Raw genomic sequence first — 21,445 nt, 5'->3', positions numbered from 1 at the left:
TGCGAAGAACTGACTCATTTGAAAAGTCCCTGATGCTGGGAAAGATTGAAGGTAGGAGAAGGGGACAACAGAGGATGAAATGGTTGGATGGCAACACCGACTCAGTGGACGTGAGTTTGAGTAAATTCTGGGAGTTGGTGATGGACAGGGAGACCTGGCATGCTGCAGTCGCAAGGAGTTAGACATGACTGAGCGACTGAACTGAACTGAACTTCCAGAGTTCGCTTCAGATGTATCCCAGTAGATTGGATCCTGAAGGTGCCTGGTGGTGTTGGCCTCTAAGAGAAGCTCAAGGTTTATCCCCTTATCTCCTTACCCCTTATGCCCCCAAGGGTGGGACAAGGGCAAAGACATTTTATAGGCTACAGTTCTTGGAACATGAACTTACTCTTGATGAGAAGGTTAAGAATCTAAGCCTTCATAAGTTTCCACCAAGTTGCCCTTGTCTCTACAAGTCTAACCATAAGCATAGATCTCATCACTTTCAAGGATTTAAAAGGGAGTCTCTTTTTGAAATAAAGATAATGGCCATACAGGCAACACCAAGTATCTTCCTCCTTAGAATCTAAAATTTCTAGTTAGAGTTGGTTGAATCCTGTGGTTTTCTTTATGTGAGTCATTAAATGTATTGTCATAATTTTCTTAAAGATATAATTTTTTAAGGTTTCATTCCAAATGAGGACATTTTCCATAAAAACTTATATTCCATTTCCAGAAAATTTCATGTTTACCTGTAGTTTTGAGTGTAACACTTGAAATCTAAGAATTTATTATTTCACAGAGTGCTTTTTTGGTGTAGTATAAAGAAACTCATAAGAAATGAGTCAAGTATCTTAAGTGTGAAACTGCAAGATAGGTGAGAATTCCTAGAGTGAGTAAACAGAAACCGAAGGTCCTTTTAATCCTCAGAAATGGAGTAAATGCTTGCATAGAGTGAGCGCGAGAAATCCTAGGGAGTCTTAAGTCATTCAGTCTTGGCTATTTTTTGTTGTTAATGATACCTTTAAGACATTTAGCAATGGTTGCCTCGAAAAGAATTGAATACTGTTCTTTGGAAGCTTCATTTTCTTCTTGGTGGCTCTGAGAAAGCAGGTTTCTCACTTGGCATAGTCCTATGAAATAGGGCATTCACCTTTATGCACAAAGTCTGTAACATCCATCTGGATCCTGTGGATTGCTTAGTCCCCACCCAACTCAGACATGTCTGCCCTTTCTTCCAGTACTTGTATTGACAGGTAGACCTGTAATTTCTATGACTAAGATATAGTTTCCATAGCTATTGTATCATAATAGATTTGTGTTGAGTTAAGTTTGCCTGAAAACAGATCTCTTTTTTCCCCTGCTAGCTTTAAAGTAAAGGATAATGAAAAAGAAGTAATAGTTCCTAATTAGGTATTTAAGTCAAAGAGATATTTTCACAGTTAAAAGTATTTGTTCTAAACTAAGTCATAGTTCAAATATACTTTTCCAAAGACCTTTAATTGGCAGCTTTCCCCCTCAACTATTGGTACTGGTGTAGGAATTTTTTGTGGAATATTCTATTTTAAAAAGAGCTTCAGTTCATTCTTATTCTGTTTATAGCACCTGGATATTAATATATGTTAATGCGCTTGCTGTATTTTTCCTAACATGCATATGAAGAAAGGAAATTTTGATGTCTTACTTAGCTGACTGTTCTCTTTTCCTTTTAGGCTGCAAACATGTTAAAGGCATCCTGTTATATGGGCCTCCAGGTTGCGGTAAGACACTATTGGCTCGACAGATTGGCAAAATGTTGAATGCAAGAGAGCCTAAAGTGGTCAACGGGCCAGAAATTCTCAACAAATATGTGGGAGAGTCAGAGGCTAACATTCGTAAACTCTTTGCTGATGCTGAAGAGGAGCAAAGGAGGGTAATGCTAATATAATTTAGTAAAAGTTTGTTGTCATTTATATGACGATTGAAACCCAAAGTTCTGGTGGAAAACATGCTGCCATAATTTATAGTTTGAAGAAATTGCAAGTAAAATTTATTTAGAACTGAGTTATGTCACTGAACTGGGATTTTGGGAGATTTACATGTTGTGAGCAGATGTCAGTATCCACATATTCCGAATACAAAGATGGATGGTGATATAAGCCAAAAGTTTTATAAAAACATACCATGAATATCTTTTTAAGTGACTTTTCTTCCACATTACTTCTAGAGTCTTGAACTCATTTATCATAAAAGAGAGAAGTTAAGTCCAAAAAGAGACTTATAGAATTATGTATGTGTAAGGTTCATGTGCAGAAAGCTAGTTTAGTTACCACTGACCCAACCCAGCTATAGAGTGACTGGTATAAGCTGTTAGAAAAGGAAAATTTGATTCACAAATGTGAATTTGTGATTTGATTTCACAAAGGAGAATTTGATTTGGGTCTTAGAAAAAAATAATAAAATTAACTAAAAATCAAACCAGAGTTTACTAATTGGGATGGCTAATTTTGTGTTAGTTTTCTGGGCACTAGGGTGCCAGACATCAGTTAAACATTGTTTTGGTTGGGTTGTGTTTACCGTTTGAATCTGTAGACTGAGTAAAGCAGTTGTCCTTGCTAATATGCCATCAGTTGAAGACCTGAAAAGAACAAAAAGTCTTACCCTCACTTGAGTAAGAGGGAATTTCCTTCTGCCTGACTGCCCTATGCTGAGACATCAGTTTTTTTCTGCCTTCAGACTCAAAACTGAAACACCCTCTCTTCCTGGCTCTCGAGCTTGCAGGCCTTTGGATGAGAAAGCCACACCATTGGCTCTCTTGTGTCTCCAGCTCACCCAGTGCAGATAGTAAGACTTGTCAGTTCCCATGATTCTGTTAACAAGTTCCTTATAATTAATCTCTAGATAGGTAAAAAGATCTCAATCTAGGTCTAGAATAAATATATTTTTTAAAGTACCAGTAGAATAGATAGAACACGTCTCTAGATCTATTGATTCTGTTTCTCTGGAAAACCTTGACTAATATGCTAGTATTTGCATATTTGTTTCATTAAAGAAAAGTTTAAAAACAATGTCATGAGATTTCTGGTTCTGGAAATACAGTAGACTAGGAAGCATGAAAACACAAAAATCTTCAAATGCTGGGTAAAATATTTTCAGAAGAACAGTTGAGCTCTCAGGATAGAAATGTCTTCAGAAATTAAAAGAAAACTGAAAATTAAAGTGCTAAAGATAATGAGCTTCCTTTTTTGGTTCTGGTAATGTGTGCCTTTGGGTTTTAGCATCCACTAACTGACTCACTGGAAAACTCCCTGACACTGGAAAATATTGAAGGCAGAAGATGAGGGTGTCAGAGAATGAAATGGTTGGATGGCATCACTGGTACATTGGACATGAACTTGGGCAAACTTTGGGAGATGGTGAAGGACAGTGAGGCCTGGCATCCTGCAGTTCATGGGTTGCAAAGAGTTAGACATGAATGGGAGACTGAACAACAAGGGGGCATAAAATGAGCCCTTGAACTTACTTAAGATGAGGACTAGGAACTGGAACCTCCAGAATGACTGTATCATCAATGAAGAAAAATGACTAGAAATTATTTCCCTACCAACACAGAGAAATGACAGAATTGTTCAACTATTTGCCTGGGTTCTAGAGTGGAAACTAAGGAATCTCACATGGAAATTCTAAACCATGGGTCTTTGGCTCGTGCTTAGGAATTGGGGAGAAAAGACACACACGTGCACACCACCAATGTACTTTGAGGTCCCCAAATTGGGAAGTTAATTTTAAAATGAATCCTGGATTAATGATCCCACATAGAGTTGTTAGATAAAAGAACACCCCAAAGGGTCCTCCACCAAACCCAGGCCACAGGAGCTTCTCACAGGGGAAGCTAAAATATCTCCAATAAATAGAAACATCATCATCAAAATTTAAAACTCACCAACTAGGTTCAGCATAAACAGTAGCTTCAGCTGAAGAGAAAAGTGATGAACAGAAGAATGAAGTGAAGTGAAGTCGTTCAGTCGTGTCCGACTCTTTGTAACCCCATGGACTGTAGCCTACCATGCTCCTCCATCCATGGGATTTTCCAGGCAAGAGGACTGGAGAGGGTTGCCATTTTATCACCCAGAATGTGGCACAGAGAGATACAGAGATGGAAAGTATGAAAGAGAAATTGAGATAACAGAATTAAAATAAGAAACCCAAATTCAATAGTATAGAGGCAATATTCAAAAATAGAATGGCTGAAAACGTTCTAGAATTGATTTTTTAAAACTTAGATTTATAAATACTTAGATTCATATAGCACCATGAGTTCAAAATTTTGAATAAGTTCAAAAATTAACTTATATGTAGATGCATTGTAGTGAAACTGGAGAATGCCAAAGAAAAAAGAGAAATGTCTTAGTATTAGCAATGAAGAAATGATGATGACATCCAAAGAGATATCCATTATGTTGACAGTAAAGTTTTTAACAATAGCAAGAGAGATCAGAAAACAGTGGAAAGATACCTTCACAGAGCTAAGTGAAAATAACTGTCAACTTAAAATTTTATACCCAGCTTAATTCTTATTCAGGAGTAAGATAAAATGAAGGTGTTTTTTCAGATAAAGTCTAATAGAATTAACTATTAGAAGCTTCTAACAAGTCACAGAAGCTTGTTGGAAGAATGTGAAGCAGGATGTACTTGAGACTGAAGAATATTGAACCCAGAAGGAGTGGACTGGGTACTAGAAACAATGGTGAGCAATGAAATTGGTCAAAATGTAGATAAAATTTGGAACTTTAACTTCTAGTAGTTGTAGATTAGGTAATTTAAATTGTGCCTGCCACTGAAGACTACCAGAAAGGCTCGATGAAATTTTTATTTATTTATTTTTTTGCTTGGAGGCATCAAGAGCTTACAAGATCTATGGGGAGAATGGAGGCCCAGGGGGAAAAGGTCCCAATGTATGTGGTCACTATTCCTCTGGAGAAATTAGCCAATTCTGGAGAGAGCTGATAAACAGCTCTGTAGCCCTTTTGACTGGCTAGTGAGTGAATGTAAGGGGGAAAGAGATTAGAGCCCGTGGCCCACAAAGAGGGGACTCCTGATGAACCTGCTCACTTTTGAGTTGGGACCATGAAAGGCTACACCATAGGAGCAGATGTTAACCAGAAGTAGACATGTTCTTATAGAGGCTACAGATAAGCTTTGAATTGTGTCATTCTCTAAAACTAGGCTGAGGGTTCCTGAACCACTAGTGACCCCGGCATTTGGCAGAATTGTACATCCTTCCTGGAGGAAGATAGTGTCATGCAAGGTCATAAACTGCTTCTGTAGTTTGCAAATGCAGTGCCTGGCTTATAATCAAACGGAGTCAGATACACAAAGACATAAACACACACAAAGAAAAACAGAAGATGATAGAAATTGGGCCTCCAGATATTGGAATTCTCATATGTAGTATTTTAAAATAAGTATACTTATCATGTTCAGAGAGAAAAAAGATTGAAAATTTTGGCAGTGCATTGGAAAATGTTAAAAAAAATCAAGTGGAAATTCTGGGAATGAGAAAGTCAGTAAATTAACTCACATTGAAGCAACAGATTAGACACATCCAAAGAGAGAATTAGTGAACTGAAAGATGTTAAACAAAAATAACCAGAAACAAAGGATGAAAGGCAATAGAGATAAAACCATGAGAAGGTCTAGTGCACATATTTAAATTTCCAAAAAGTCAGGAGAAAGAGAATAGGGCAAAAGCAGTATTTAAAGAAAAAGAGGTTTAGAATTTTCTAAAACTGATGAAGAACATCAGTCCATGGATTCCAGAAGTAATATGAACCTCAAGCAAGAGAAATACCAAAGAATTCTGCATGTATAGATGATCATTATTAAACAGCTTAAAACAAACAACAAAAAAAGAAATCTTAAAATTTTAAGCAGCTAGAGGAAAAAAGTGAATTTTCAATAAGCACAAATAGCTGGCAGTTTGTCGTCTCAGTGACTTAGCTGGTAAAGAACCTGCCTGCAATGCAGGAGACCTCGGTTCCATTCCTGGGTTGGGACAATCCCCTGGAGAATGGCTACCACTGCAGTGTTCTGGCCTGGAGAATTCCATGGACTGTATAGTCCATGGGATTGCAAAGAGTTGGACATGACTGAGTGACTTTCACTTTCACACTTTGTCTTATCAACAGAAACGATGAAAATCAGAATTCAGTTAAATGCCTTTTTTTAAGAGAGTAACTTGTCAACCTAGAATTCACAGTCATATAAATATGCAATAAATTACTGTATTATAATGAAAGTAAACAGACTATGGCAACCTATGGACTATATAGTCCATGGAATTCTCCAGGCCAGAATACTGGAGTGGGTATAGCCATTCCCTTCTCCAGGTATCTTCTCAATCCAGAGATCAATCCCAGGTCTCCCGCATTGTGGATTCTTTACCAGCTGAGCCAACCAGGGAGACCCAAGAAGGCTGGAGTGGGTAGCCTGTCCCTTCTCCAGTGGATCTTCCCAACCCAGGAATTGAACCAGGGTCTCCTGCTTTGCAGGCGGATTCGTTACCAGCTGAGCTACCAGGGAAGCCTGGCTGTACACATAGCTATTCATAGTTGTAGATCTCACAAATGAATGTTGAGCAAAAGAAACCAGACAAGAAAGGATCATCTGTGCTGTATGATTTCATTTATATAAAGCTACACTAAAGTACAGTGTTTAATTGTACATGTTCCTTAGTTGGTAAAACTATAAAGGAAAGAAATAGTTACCATAAAAATCAGATTGTGGTGCCTTTGAGGCATGATGGGTGAGGGGTATTGGGGAATGGTGGTAAGGAGACACTGCCAGGACGCTGGCACTGTTCTAGTTCCTGTTAAGTTTAATGGCTGCTCATTTTGTGACAATTCCTTCAGACATACATACACGTTTGGGGAACTTTCACTCTGGGTATGCCTTATTTCATAATAAAAAGGTTTAAAAGAGGTAAATTTAATAAGCTTTCACTGTACAAAATGATAATGATGATCAGTACATGTATATTTTAAGTGTAGAACTAACATGCGGAACAAACCATGTGGTAAGTAGGTTGAATTCATATAAGATCCTTGTATTATTTGGGAAAAAGATGCTAATGTTAATTAACATAAAACTTAAGTCATATGTTTATGTGAAAATTGTATGTAGTTCTCAAGCTTTTCAAGGCATGAGGGGGAGCTGAGGAAGGAATAAATAAAACTCAAATACTTTACAAGCAGGAAGGGAATAACATGACTCAAAGTGTGAAGACACTGAAAATATAACTTTAAAAAAAGATTTAACTTACAACAGCAGTCAGAATGATAAGGTAACTAGGATTAAATCTTAACAGGAAAAATAAAGGAGAAAATTATAAGCAGTTTTGAATTTTTAAGAGCTAATAAATGGTAATATAGAACATGTTCATATGGGAATCCTAACATCATAAAAATGACAGTTCTGCCCATATTAATCTGTAAGTTTAGTGCTTTTCCAATCAAGTGTAACATGAATTTTTTGGAATTTAACAACTTTTTTATTTGGATGCTTGAAGTGTCATGGAAATTTTGAAGAATAATGAAAACTTACTTATTCAGGTATCAAAACTTACTGGAAAGCTGTAGTAATTGAAACCATTTTCCCTACATTTTTCTTTCTGGGGAGGGCTATGCTGGGTCTTTGTTGCTTCGAAGGCTTTTCTCTAGTTGCAGTGCATGGACTTCTCATTGCAGTGGCTTCTCTAGTTGTGGAGCATGGGCTCTAGGCCTGCAGGCTTCAGTAGTTGCAATTCCTGGGCCCTCGAGCACAGACTCAGTAGTTGTGATGCACAGGCTTAGTTCCTCCACAGCATGTGGGATCTTCCTGGACCAGAGACTGAACCGTGTATCCTGCATTGACAGGTGGATTCTCTCCCACTGAGCCACCAGGGAAGCCCAGTAATTGAAACAGTTTTATATATGCATGTAAAAACAGACCAAAGAAACTGAGGAACATAGGAAGAACTTATTATGTGAAAGTGGCAGTACAAATCAGAGGGGAAATAATATACTGTTCCATAAATGGAACTGAGATCATTGTCTTTCTGGAAAAAGATAAAATGTAGTCCTTAACTCACTTCATACAAAATTACAAAATGGATTTGCAAAAAACAAAACTTTCAAAAGAAAAGTTTTAGAAGAAAAATAGGGAAAAGCTTTAGGAATTGAGGCTAGGAATGAGTTTCTTTAATATAGGGAAATCAAAGACATAGGAAAAATGTTAATTTGGTTACATTAATGTAAAGAAAATTCCTTGTCAAATTACACTAAATACAAATGTCTCAAACTAGAGAAGATATTTAAAGTCCGTATAATCCACAAAGAATTGGCATCTTCTATGATGAATTCTCTGTAATAACTCCTATGTAAGAAGTAAGAAAAAGACAAACACCACAATTTAAAATACTGGCAGAGGATATGAAATGGCAATTTCTCAGAGGAAGAACCCAGCTGAAGATAAGGAAATGAAACAATGCTCAGGAAAGAGCATAATTAAAGAAAAATCACCTTATTAACAACCTGATAAAATTTACAAAGGCTAATAATGCCAAAAGTTGATGAGGTTGTAGAGAAACAGGACTTCATATACATTACTAATCATAGTATAAATTAGATATACAGTGGGTAATAGCTTGTAGATTAATTTGACAGCATCTTATAACAATGAAGATGCACAAACCCCATGACCCATGAGTGCTCTACTTCAAGACAGCTACCCTAGAGAAATACTCTTGCACTTATGCACAAAATGACATGTATCAGAATGTTGGTTGTTGTACTATATGCAGTTGGGGAAAAAGTAGAAACATCTTGATTCTTCCCAGTAGGAAGTAGAATATCATCTTAGACATTAAAATAAATAACAGATGTACGTGGATCAATATGAATAACACCAGAAACATCAATTTTTTAAATCTAGTAAGTTCTATTAAACCCTATCATTTTCTACTTTTTAAATTTTTGTTGGTGGTAAAAATAAGTTTTAAACATTGCCTTTATAACAGCCCTTCTACTGCTTAAAATCTACTACTTATTGGGTGCTTAATCATTTCAGTTTTACCCAAGGTAGTTTTCTCCCCTGCATTCCAGTAAGTTCTTGTTCATATTCAGGTCTCTAGCTGTCTTAGCTGCATTGGGTCCTAGTATATTACTGCAAGTCTAATAACTGATCTCAACTCTTCAGACAGTCCCAGAGCCGATTCAGTTTTACATTCATCCCTTGTGTCCTTGTGTCAGTTGCCCAGTCGTGTCTGATTCTCTGCGACCCCGTGGACCGTAGCCCACCAGGCTCCTCTGTCTGTGGAATTCTCCAGACAAGAATACTCAAGTGGGTTGCCATACCCTTCTCCAGGGGATCTTCCTTACCCAGGGATCGAACCCGGGTCTCCCACATTGCATTCAGATTCTTTACCGTCTGAGCCATGAGGGATTTCATCCCTAATACTACAATATTTTTTGCTTCAAATATCTTTGTACAGCTCAGAATACCAAGAAAAATAGTCATTACCATTTACTATCTGGACTGAAAGAACTCCTTTTTAAAAACTACTTATAAGTTGATTTACAGGTCATTTACAAACATAAAAATAAAGGGAAGCAGAGACTATTAAACTATTTAATAAGAGCGTAAATAGTGAAAACCAAATTTTTATCCCATATTTTCTTGATTTTGAAGACATCTATTGACTGATCAATAGATACTAATATATATCCAAAATGGGCAGGAGCCTCTGAATGTAACTAACTGTTCATCAGTTGTCATGCATGAACTTGTACACTGATTGTAAATTTCAAATGACATCACTCATGGATTATAGTTTATCATTACTTCTGGTTCTTCTACTTGTGTCATCAAGACAATACTTGAAAAAAATTTTTTTAATTTGGCTTATAATTTTGTTGAAAAGAGGATGGCCATCAGACATTCTATAGTTGCAAAATATTTGTATTTTTAGGTTTGTATACAGCTTTTTAATGGCCAGTTTAATTTTTTAATGTCTACATCATCTATTTCTTCTTGTTATTTTGTAATACCTGCCTTCAGCATCTGTTGTCTTATTCATCCTTGAGTTTGAGACAGTCTGTTAGGACACCATCATCTGAAGGCACATAGTCTGAGATTTTACTTAGAGTGATCCATTTCATCATCTTCAGTAGTATCTCAGGTGCTGCTATCTCAGTCTTTGCATTCATCTTTAGATTCATCCAATAATTGCAGAATGTTTTCCTCTGTTGATTTTCTTTTCTTTGCCATTACGGCCATAGAATAAAAAAATCTGAACTGTGTTCAGTTAAAGCTAAAATCAGGCAACAAAGATAGTGGATGGTGTCTAGATTTCTTTTATACCTTTTTAAGAGCAGATATACTACTTTGGGCAACACAGTAAAAATGCTGAAAGTTGATGTCATACGATATTTATTTCACTATTGCATCATCCTTCAGAGAAATACCATCATTTTTTAATTATTTTAATCTTTTTTTAGCATTTTTTTTTAAGGTGCTCAGTCGTGTCCAACTCTTTGTGACCCTGTGGACTGTAGCCTACCAGACTCCTCCGTCCGTGGGATTCTCCAGGCAAGAATACTGGAGTGTGTTACCATTTCCTTCTTCAGGGGATCTTCCCGACCCAGGGGTCGAACCCGGGTCTCCCACATAACAGGCAGATGCTTTAACCTCTGCGCTACCAGGGAAGTCCCCTTTTTTAGCATAGTTAGGACTAATTGGTGAGTAATGATGACATAATTTCTAGAATGTTGAAATAGCGTAATATATCTTAGATTTATAAAAAGATCCAATGGACCCATACAGTAATTGCAAGATAGAATGAATTTAATTTTTAATTTAATTTAATTTTATTTTATTTTGTCTGTGCTGCATAGCTTGTGGGATCCTAGTTCGCCTTTCCAGGGATCTCACCTGGGCCTGGCTTTGAAAGTGCAGAATCCCAATCGCTGGACCACCAGGGAGTTCCCAGAATAAGTTCTATTCTATTTTTTAAAAAACATATTTTCTGAAACTTCTCTGGTGGTCCAGTGGTTAAGCCTCTGTACTTCCAGAGCATGGGGTACAGGTTCGATTCCTGGTTGGAGAGCTAAGATTCTACGTGCCATGGGGCATAGCCAAAAAAAAATTTCGCCCTCTTTTTGTTCCTGTAGCAGACTTCTAGGGGAAAAAAGTCATGTGATATCAATTTTTATAAATATTAATACTGTTTAACAAAGAAAATTAAAAACCAAAATTGTGTTTCTAATGGACCCTAATGGTATACTGAGGATTAAACATCAGGTGCAGGTGAGAAGCATTTTATATAAGATCTGTTGTGATAGTTTCTACATGGCTGTGTAGGTATCTTTGGTGCTGTTTTGAAACTTGCAGACAGTTTAAATGTGACACTTAATAATAAAACTGAGTTGGCAAAGAATTTCTAGGTAGGTATTAATCATAGCCAGGTTTTTCTGATATACTTTTCTCAATTCTTACACCCAGAAATGGCTTGGTGTATTCAGCTAATGACCCCATGGAGAGTATATATGTGTTACATAATAAAGAAAAGCATCACCTCTGTGATTCTGGACCGTCCAGGCTGACAAAGACGAACACTTGCATATAGGTCAAACCGGCTAAATATAGAACAGCCATTTTCCAAGGCTGTTGCCAGGGGCTCAATGGCATCAGCTGTGTTTCTGTGGGGGAAGAGTTTGCAGATAAGCACAGAGCTAGAAGTCAGTGAATTGAAGAGGATTGCATTATGGAGCTTGAAACTTTTTGGTAAAGGGTTTATTGATGATTAAGCTATATTAATCTGTGAACATTAATCTTGACATCTTCCTAACCCAATTCCTAATTTATTACAATAAGGACTTGCCTTTATTTAAATAATGCACCTGTAGAAATTGATGTTATTGTACTCCCTAGGTTGGGGGAAGGGACCTGATGACAAGTCTCAAGATTAGCAAGGTTCTGAAAAGGTCAGAATTGTACTGAATTATGTTTAGGGAAGATTGCTCCTGTGATCATTAAATCAAGCACAGTGTTCTTATTGTCTCTGGCTTCCCTTCCATACAGATGATTTTTGAGGTTGGACTGAGAAGGAAGTCATGATTCCAGTGGTAACATAAGGCACATTGACAGCAAAATTCGTACATTATAACAGCTTTTTGTTTTATGCTGTATTGACAGACAACCTTGAATAAAGGTGTCTTTAAAAAAAATAGCATAAAATCTTACAGGTTTTCAGTCACAGACAGGAGTGTCCTTGTTTTTTATTGAAGACAGCAAGAATTAATACTGTACTGTCTAGAATTTTTTGGCAAAGCTAAGATTGTAGTTCTAATTCTTCATTCTCTATCTTCTCTACAGATAGAAAGGTGAATAGGTTTTGGTGTTGAAGTTTTTTTAAGCAACAAGCTATCATTTATCTTTAGATATCTGTTCAGTAAATATGGCAATAATTGAGAAATTAAGTTATTTTTTCAGACTTTAGTTTTAAAACATTGTGGAAGGAGAACAATTTCTAAGTTATATTCCAGAAAAAAAAATATAATGAAGCTTAGTTAAATTTTGAAAACCTTGATGAACACATGACTGTCATCTTGCATAAGAATGCATTAAAGAATGAACAGTATTCCAAGTAATGAATACTAGAATGTGTGATAAGATGTTATATTTTTTATTTATTATTATGAATTAAAACTAACTTTTCTGAGTTTTATGAATTTTAACATGTACCCTTTTGTGAATTTTGACGTGTGTATAGTTTCATGTAACAGTCATCAAAATCTAGATGCAGAACATTTATATCACCTCACAGAATTCACCTGTTCTGTCCCTTTGCTAATAACTCTTGGTAACTACTGATCTGTTGTCTATCCCTATACTTTTGTCTCTTTGAGTTTTGTCTTTTTGTCATATAAATGGGACCATAGTATGTAAACTTCTGAGAATGGCTTCTTTCACTCAGCATATTACCTTTGAGCTTTCATCCTAGTTGTCACATGTATCAAACATCCTTTTATACTCTTGAGTAATATTCCATCATATGGATGTACCATAGTTTGTTTATCCACTCACCAACTAGAGGGCATTTGGGTTGATTCTAGTTTGGGGCAGTTACAAGCAGAGCTACTGTAAACCAAGGCGTGGAATTGCTTGATCATACTGTGTTTTATCTGGTTTTTATTTTTTTTAAGTATATATTCAGGTGTGTTTTAGATCCTTTCCAATTCCCTTCAGGTCATTTTTAGAACCATTTTTCTTCCTACTTCTGATACAGCATTTCATCTTTCATCTTTGTCGTGTTTTCTTGATCCTGTTTTCTTTGGGTTGACTTTATTGGAATCATCTTTTGGTACTGTAGCCCAGAATCTGTCTGGCTTTTATATTTCTCCAGCTTAATTATATGATTCATCTCCTTACAGAATCTCATTTGCAACTCTACTCTGCCGTTTGTAGATGACTTTCACATCTATCTTTCTGTCCTCTTTTGTTCAGTTTATATCTTGTTATCTGGAGGACATTTCTAACTAGATGTCTTGTTAACACTTCAGTCCTCTCATGGTAGAAACTTAAAAATTATTTTCCCTTCCATCTTTTCCCTTCTGAAACTTTCTTATCATAATCACAGGTAATTTATTACATTTGCTGTTACTTCCCCTTTCCACTTGCAGGCAGTAACCAAACCTAGGACTTGTGTTTTTTAGTCATCATTACTCCTATCACCAAAAGTCTCTTGAAGAGTCTGTTCACCTCATTTACGTGCCAGTGTTTCTCGCTGACCTTCCAACTGCGTATTTCTCCTTTTCCATCCTAAAGTCAGGATTAAAATCATCTTGTATAAAGAGCATCCTGCTTTTGCAATTGTGTGTGTGTGTGTTTGATCGTCTCTGTTTCATTAGAAAGGCCTGTTTCTGGATTTTAGTCCCTATTGTGATAGTACTGTAACTATTGTTTCTCATGTTAGGTAAATTTTATTATCCCCTTTATAGGGCCTGGATTGTCCCCTTAGCCTTCTGCTCAAGTGGCCCTACATGCATCTGAATTCTTATCTGTTAGTTCCTCTCTTTCTCCTTCTATTTGCCTTTGTTCAGAAATAATTTCTCATACCCCACAACAAGAATACCTGTTATGTAGGAGGGCACAAAGTTGTGCTTGTAGATAATATGATTGTCTACATAGAACATTCCAAAAAATCAAAAAAGCATAAATAAGGGAGTAAAGTATAAGGCTGACGCAGTGCCTTAAGAGGCTAACACAGGAGGGTAAAGGAAGTCTCCATAAAACCCAGAGAAGAGATTTTTAGAACTCTTCTCTGTATCCTGTCTGGAGTCACAACTGAACCGGAAGATTTTAAGTCTTAGCACTTACTAGTATGTGTATAGTCAATACCAAAGTCATTAAATTTAAACTTGACCTTCAAAAAATAAATAAATAAATAAACTTACTGCAATAATTAAAAAAAAGAGAGAGTAAAGTAGTCCGATGTAAAATAAATACAGAAAATTATTATTTTACATATATTCTGTTTCTGAAATATAATGTGAAAGTCCCATTCATGATTGTAACCAAAAACCATAAATAGTTAGGAATCTTTAAGAAATTTATATGACAAAAAGTACAAAATTTTATTGGGAGACGTAAAAGACTTAAATAGTTGGAGAGATATATTAAGAACTGAATAAAGATGTCGGTACTTCCTAAACTAATTTAGAGATTAGATTCAATTTCAGTCAAAACTTGGCTTTTCTGTTTGTTTTTAATTGGAGAACATATTTTTACTCTAGTAGAAGGATTCTAATAATCATGGGGCAGCAAACATGGTGAAAGTAACCAAGACAGTTACAATAAAGAAGAAAAAGGTATGGAGAAAAAGAGCTTGCCCCAGCGGCTACTGTCCATAGTATAGGCTGAAAATACCTGTCATATGTAAAAATATAAAGCCTGATAGAAATAGTGTCTCGATAAAGAAAGGATTATTGAGTCAACAATTTGGATCAGCTAAATAATTGAAGAATTACTTGGATTCTTACTTGTGTGTGTGTGCTCAGTCACTGAGTCGTGTGCAACTTTTGTGACTCCATGGACTGTAGCCCACCAGGCTCTGCTGTCCATGGGGTTTTCCAGACGAGAATATTGGAGTGGGTTGCCATGTCCTTCTCCAGGGAATCTTCCCAACCCAGGGATTGAACCTGCATCTCTTGCATTGATGGGCAGATTCTTTACCACTGAACCACCTGGTTTCTATCATATATAAAAATTAAACTTCAGATAGATTAAAGAATTGTACGTAAAGTAAAAATTTACAAGAGAATAAAATGTAGGTGACTACCAGTGTCTGTAATAGGGGAAGATTTTAAAGATAAAAGTAACAGAAAACATCATAAAAATAAAAATTGATAATGTTGGCTGCTTAAATAGTAAAAATACATTTTAAAAAACCCTTCCACTTACTAAAAATATACCTTGAGTGAAAGTCATTCAGTCATGTCCAAGTCTTTGCTACCCCGTGGACTATACAGTCCGTGGAATTCTCTAGGCCAGAATACTGGAGTGGGTGGTCTTTCCCTTCTCCAGGGGATCTTCCTGACCCAGGAATCGAACCAGAGTCTCCTGCATTGCAGGTGGATTCTTTACCAACTGAGCTATCAGGGAAGCCAAAATATACCATAAGTAAAATTAAAAGCCAAATGGCAAATTGGGATAAAATATGTATAACAAATACAATAATACCCTTAATGTATAAAGAATTTTTATAAACTGATAAAAATTATTAAATCCCAATAGAAAAATGTACAGAGGACATGAATGAGTAGTAAGAGAAAAATTGACACTGGTAAAAAAATATATATATGATTTTTAAAAGTACCAACCTTATTAATAATTAGACAAGTGCCAATTAAAAATGATTGAAAAATACCATTATTCATCTGTCAATTTGGGAACTACTTTTTACTTGTAGGGATATATCAAGATAGGCAGTGTTATATACTGTGGTAGGATTATTATAAAATGATAAAACCTCTCTGGAAAAGATTTGAAAGCCTATCTCAAGAGCATTAAAATACTCAACACACCTTTTAACAACTTGCCTTCATGAAGTATTGTCAAAGATTTCAGTATAAAAATGTTCATTGCAACAGCTTTTATAATACTAAAAACTTAGAAATTACTAAGTCTGTGACAGTAAAGAATTAATGTGGAATAGAGGAATTAAATTATGAAACCAAATATAGATGAAATATTATGGGGGCATTAAAAATTGTAATGTATAGCTGTATACATTGTAATATAAAAATTATAATGTATGCTTATAGGTGTGGGAAAGAGCTTAAAATACTGATATCTGAACTGAAAAAAGGAATGCAAACTTTTACGTAGTACCAAATTAATATCAGTTATTTCTTGCTAGTTGATTTTGGATGATTGTGATTTCTTTACATTTTTTGGTAGTTTTCCAAGGTTTTATAGTGATCACGTATTTTGCAATTAGAACCAAAAATAATAAATTTGGATTTTTAAAAAAGAAACAGTTAATGTTCAAGCAAATGAAAGATGTAATGAGTTTCCAATTTTTTAATTAAGATAAATTTAAAACAAATCTAAAGAATGTTAACAGCATTTGTCTTTAAGTGATATATTGATAATTTATTTTTAACATTTCTATTTGTTTTATAACTTTTGCTCAGTCCAGTTTGTTCAGTTAACATCTAATATTTTCATAATCAAAATTTTGTCTATTAAAAAAAAATGATATCCTTACTAGAGGTTTAGTGAATACCAGTCATATCTAATCTTAAATCTCGTTGTGGCCGTCATTGATTTTGTCCATGTGTTGTTATATTTAGGTTATGTTTATTTTCACCTGTTTTGTTTTACTAATCCCTAATGGTTTTTCTTAAAAAAAAAAAAAAGTCTCTACAATGCACTTCTGCCTTTGGTTCCTGAAAAGAGACTTAATTACTTAAATATAAATTGCTAGAAAGTTCGTAATAACTTAACCTAATCACTGTTGGCATTTAAAAGTATCTGCATCTATTAGAAGTTCAAAATATATAAACCGATTTCTTTTTCATTATGACTCTATATCCAAGAAAATAAAACAGAAATCACTATGTAGAGGAAACAGCACCTGCTTGACTATGTTCTTTTGATAAATTGTGTCACTTTTCTCACTTTACTGTTCAGAAGAAGCAGTCTGTTTTCATGTGCTATAACTGAGTATGAATCAAATTCAGTACCTTCTCCCATTTGTCCAATTTCCAGTCCACCTCTGAGTGGAGTTCCTCTTTAGCTATATACTATGGTAAACATTAAACATACTGCTTTGGAGGCTATCCTCTCACCAAAACTCAGGGAAAATGGGAAGGAGTTGGAATTCATGGAATTAAGAAATGTTTGAGAGTTCTTTCAAAGAATGAGGTAAGAAATGTGTGTGAATGAATAGTTAGTTATGATGGGTATTCACTTATATCAGTATACAGTGTATGTTTTCATTTTATTTCTGTTAAATATGAGGTCTGGAATGCCTTTTCATTTTGCAGAATTCTTAGACTGCAGTTCCACCTTTGAGAGGGCAGCAGCCGTGATTATACTTGCTACATTTATTGGTCAAATGGAGTGAAAGCTTCGTTTTGCTTTCTTGATGACCTTGTTTAATAATATATTGCAAATTATGACCGTTAACGTAATTTCTTCCCTTACTAGCTTGGTGCCAACAGTGGCTTGCACATCATCATCTTTGATGAAATTGATGCCATCTGCAAGCAGAGAGGGAGCATGGCTGGGAGCACAGGCGTTCATGACACTGTTGTCAACCAGCTGCTGTCCAAAATTGATGGCGTAGAGCAACTGAACAACATCTTAGTCATTGGTATGTTTGCTTGATTAAAAAAATAAGTACTGTGATTTCAAAAACGTTAGATACGCAGGTTCCAAATTCAGATCTGTGTAGCTTGTAATTTTACATGTAATTTTTGAGTGTAATTTTTATATGTAATTACATATAAAATTTATGTGCAATTTTATACAAACATTTTGGCCAATGTTGCCAAATTAGAGTCAAGTGATATTGAAGAATTTCATTGTTTTAATGTCTAGCCACAATAAACAAACTCTGGGCAAACTCTAGGCAAACTTGGGCAAACTCGGGGAGATAGTGAGGGACAGAGAAACCTGGCGTGTTGCAGTATGTGGGGTCGTAAAGAGTCGGACACAGCTTAGCAACTGAACAATAACAACACGCCACAAGAAGACAAATGAAAGATGAGTTCTTGTGACTCATGGCTTTAAACTTGTAGTTAACAGATGAAAAAGGCAGCACTGTGTAAGTGGTGGCTTTCACATTGGTTTCTGTAGGCCTCCAAGGGTCCTCAGAGGTTCTTCAGGTTCTGTGCAGACCAGGGCAGATCATGCATCCCTATTATAACTTATTGTTAACTGCCTATGTACTGAAGTTCTTAAGATGACTTAGAAAACAAAACACAAATTATGCTATTTATGAAGGTTGAAAACCTTTCACCTACAAAAAAGGGAAGGGATCTTGAGGTCAGATAGATGTTCACATTGCCCCTCTCTCACTTTGACAGCTTATCTACCCGTTTGAACCTAAAGTTTTCTTTTTAAATATTTGATGCTTTCATTACATTTATATTCCACTGGTGTGTACAGTAGTGAAATACTAAGGCAAAGTCCCCAGATATTTTCCTTAGGTTAAGAACAAATGATATTTTTGAAAATCATTGCTTTTCTGTTTGACTTTTATAAAATTGTCCTGTTAGCTTGTCAGGGAAATTCTTGCAACTATTCTTGCAAATGCTAAAAGGGTATTTTATCTTATTTTTGAGTTCTGAGCATTTGTGTATTCTTTTAACACCTGTGCTCAGGAATGACCAACAGACCAGATCTGATCGATGAAGCTCTCCTTCGACCTGGAAGACTGGAAGTTAAAATGGAGATAGGTAAATATCTCTGTCACTGATTAGGGTAGGGGGTTGTAATTAGAGTTCATTAGCAGGAGCAAAGTCATATACCTTAATATTTGTTAGAAAAGTCATATATCATGAAAAGCAGATATTTATACACTTGAGTGGCTATAAGAAGAACATTAGGATTATAATTATCTATTTTATTTCCAATGTTATCAGGCTTACCAGATGAGAAGGGCCGATTACAGATCCTTCACATCCACACAGCAAGGATGAGAGGGCATCAGTTACTCTCTGCTGACGTAGACATTAAAGAACTGGCCGTAGAGACCAAGAACTTCAGCGGCGCTGAACTGGAGGGTCTGGTGCGAGCAGCACAGTCCACTGCTATGAACAGACACATAAAGGTCAGTAAAATCAACTGCCAGATTAGGAGTCTACAGCCCTGTAAGTCCCGTGCTAGTATTCTTCCTCTTGTCTCTCAAGCATTCCAAGGGCTAGACTAATACTGACTAACTTTTGGTGGAGAACAGACATGGTGAAACGTATTAATTAATTGTCAACTGCTACGTCTTCAGAGTAGTTGGAAAAAAGATAATGGTAGCGTCTGCCCCGTGGAAACTACTGACCCATTTAACTTAGGTTGCCCCCATTTGATGCAGATATGTGAAGATGGTGATTTTGAAGAATTGTTTAGAAACTTGTGCTGTGTTGACTTGTAACATGGCATAGGAAGTTGGATGTCCTACATGCTAGAATTCTGGGGGCTGCTTCATTAAGTCAGCATATTAAATACCTGCTTGCTGTTTTCAAAGTATTAAGCTGGAGACACAAAGGTAATGAAGCACAACCTCTTCCCACAAAGAATAGATGGTCAGGGAAATGGATGTTTGCAAATTAATACAATAATGTTATTGATGCTTTAGGAGAAATACATACAAAAGATACTTTTATTTTGGTAAATAAAGCTTGTTAAAGTGCATTTGATCCTTTGTCATCCCTTCTCTTCAGGTTTTACTTATCACCTGTAGTTTGATGACTCCCAGATTTATGTCTCATCTTTTAAAAGTATATTTCTCCGACTTTCCGTTTTATACCTGGATGTTTTATCAGGTCTCAGATTTAATATTCCAAAATCAAATTCACTTTTTTTTTTTTTTTTACTATCCTTCCTGCTCCTACTTCCCTATTTATCCCAATTTCCTAGGCTTAAAAATCCAAGATTATCTTTGATTTCTACCACTCTACTGTGTCCTACCTCAAGTTATTTGCCAGATTTTGTCTGTTCTATCTTGACAGTATCTTTCAGATCTCATTGCACTACTGATCTTCTGTTTGATTAATCTTCCTGTTTCATAGCATTCTACTCTTCAGAACCTTTCAGCGGCTAACCATGATCTACAGAACAAAGAACAGATGTCTTAGCCTGGTCTTTAAGGTCCTTTTAGACATGACCTTAAATTGGCCCTTCTTGATGTGTTCTCAGTTATTCTTCATACACTCTAGCCAAGCTGAAATATTTACCAGTCATCAGATATTAATGTATTTTACTACTTCTCTGATGTTGCTTTTTCTGTGTGTGTGTGCTTTACTGAGAATCTTTGCCCTCTATGTTGCTTATCTTTTCTTTCTTTCTTTTTTGGCTGTGCCACAAAGCATATGGAATCTTAGTTCCCTGACCAGAAATCGAACCCACACCCCCTGCATTGGAAGCACAGTCTTAACCACTGGACTGCCAGGGAAACCCCTACTTATCTTTTTGATACCTGACTCATGTACCACCACTTTCTTCAATGAATTTTCTGATTCTCCCTTTCAAGAATGATGTGTTCTCTCTTGAACTAGTAATGTATCAGGAATTCCCTGGTGGTCCAGTGATTAGGACTTGGTACTTTTACTGCCATGGCCCAGGTTCAGTCCCTGGTTGGAGAGCTGAGATCCAGTAAGCCCCATGGCACGGCCAAAAAAAAAAAAAGAAATATTAATAGTACTGTATCACTTATGACACCGTCTATTGACTTTCAGTCAGTGGATTTATTTAGCCTACTGTATACCAGACACTGTGCTGAGGGTTAATGCTTCCGTTTCCTCCCCTTGAGCAGCTCACAGTCTAATCCTCCACATACAGTAATAGAAAGTACATGCAAGGTGAGAAAGTGAAAAGGTGTCAGGTGTGGTCAGCTTATCAAGTGCGAGGAGCTTTCACAGAGGAATTTCTGGGTGAACATGCTTCCTGGTGGGGTCAGGCATTTTAGGCAGAAAGAACAACATATGCAAAGGAACAGAGACACACAATAGCATGGTGTGTTAAGGATAATTCAGTATTGCTTCAGCATAAAAGGTAGGGAAGGGGAGTAGAGACGTGGTGGGGGATGAATCGGGAGGCTGAAGCAGGGGATGGAGCACAAAGAGCCTTTTATATTGTGCTCAGAAGTATGGACGCCTTTTCTGTGAGTAGTGCTAAGTCACTGAAGAGTTTGAAGAATAGCAGTGGCATAGTGTTAAAACATAAGCTC

General features: G+C 36.2%; 1 protein-coding gene and 1 non-coding gene across 2 annotated transcripts in view; both read left to right on the top strand.

Annotated features, from left to right (window-relative positions):
* NSF (N-ethylmaleimide sensitive factor, vesicle fusing ATPase) overlaps window positions 1-21,445 on the top strand; it is a 147,079-nt gene that overhangs the window by 71,854 nt on the left and 53,780 nt on the right. Inside the window, exons 9-12 of the mRNA XM_061144283.1 lie at window positions 1,692-1,891; window positions 17,710-17,875; window positions 18,888-18,962; window positions 19,149-19,336. Coding sequence (XP_061000266.1) covers window positions 1,692-1,891; window positions 17,710-17,875; window positions 18,888-18,962; window positions 19,149-19,336 — 629 coding nt within the window. The remainder of the gene's footprint in view (window positions 1-1,691; window positions 1,892-17,709; window positions 17,876-18,887; window positions 18,963-19,148; window positions 19,337-21,445) is intronic.
* Window positions 14,226-14,342, top strand: LOC133058190 (small nucleolar RNA SNORA26). Its single transcript, XR_009693295.1, has one exon. It is a non-coding gene; the product is annotated as a small nucleolar RNA SNORA26 (small nucleolar RNA).

Source organism: Dama dama, chromosome 5, assembly GCF_033118175.1.
Source record: "Dama dama isolate Ldn47 chromosome 5, ASM3311817v1, whole genome shotgun sequence".
NCBI classification, from domain to species: Eukaryota; Metazoa; Chordata; class Mammalia; order Artiodactyla; family Cervidae; genus Dama; species Dama dama.
Note: the sequence above shows the minus strand (reverse complement) of the source record. Positions and strands in the feature narration are given on the sequence as shown.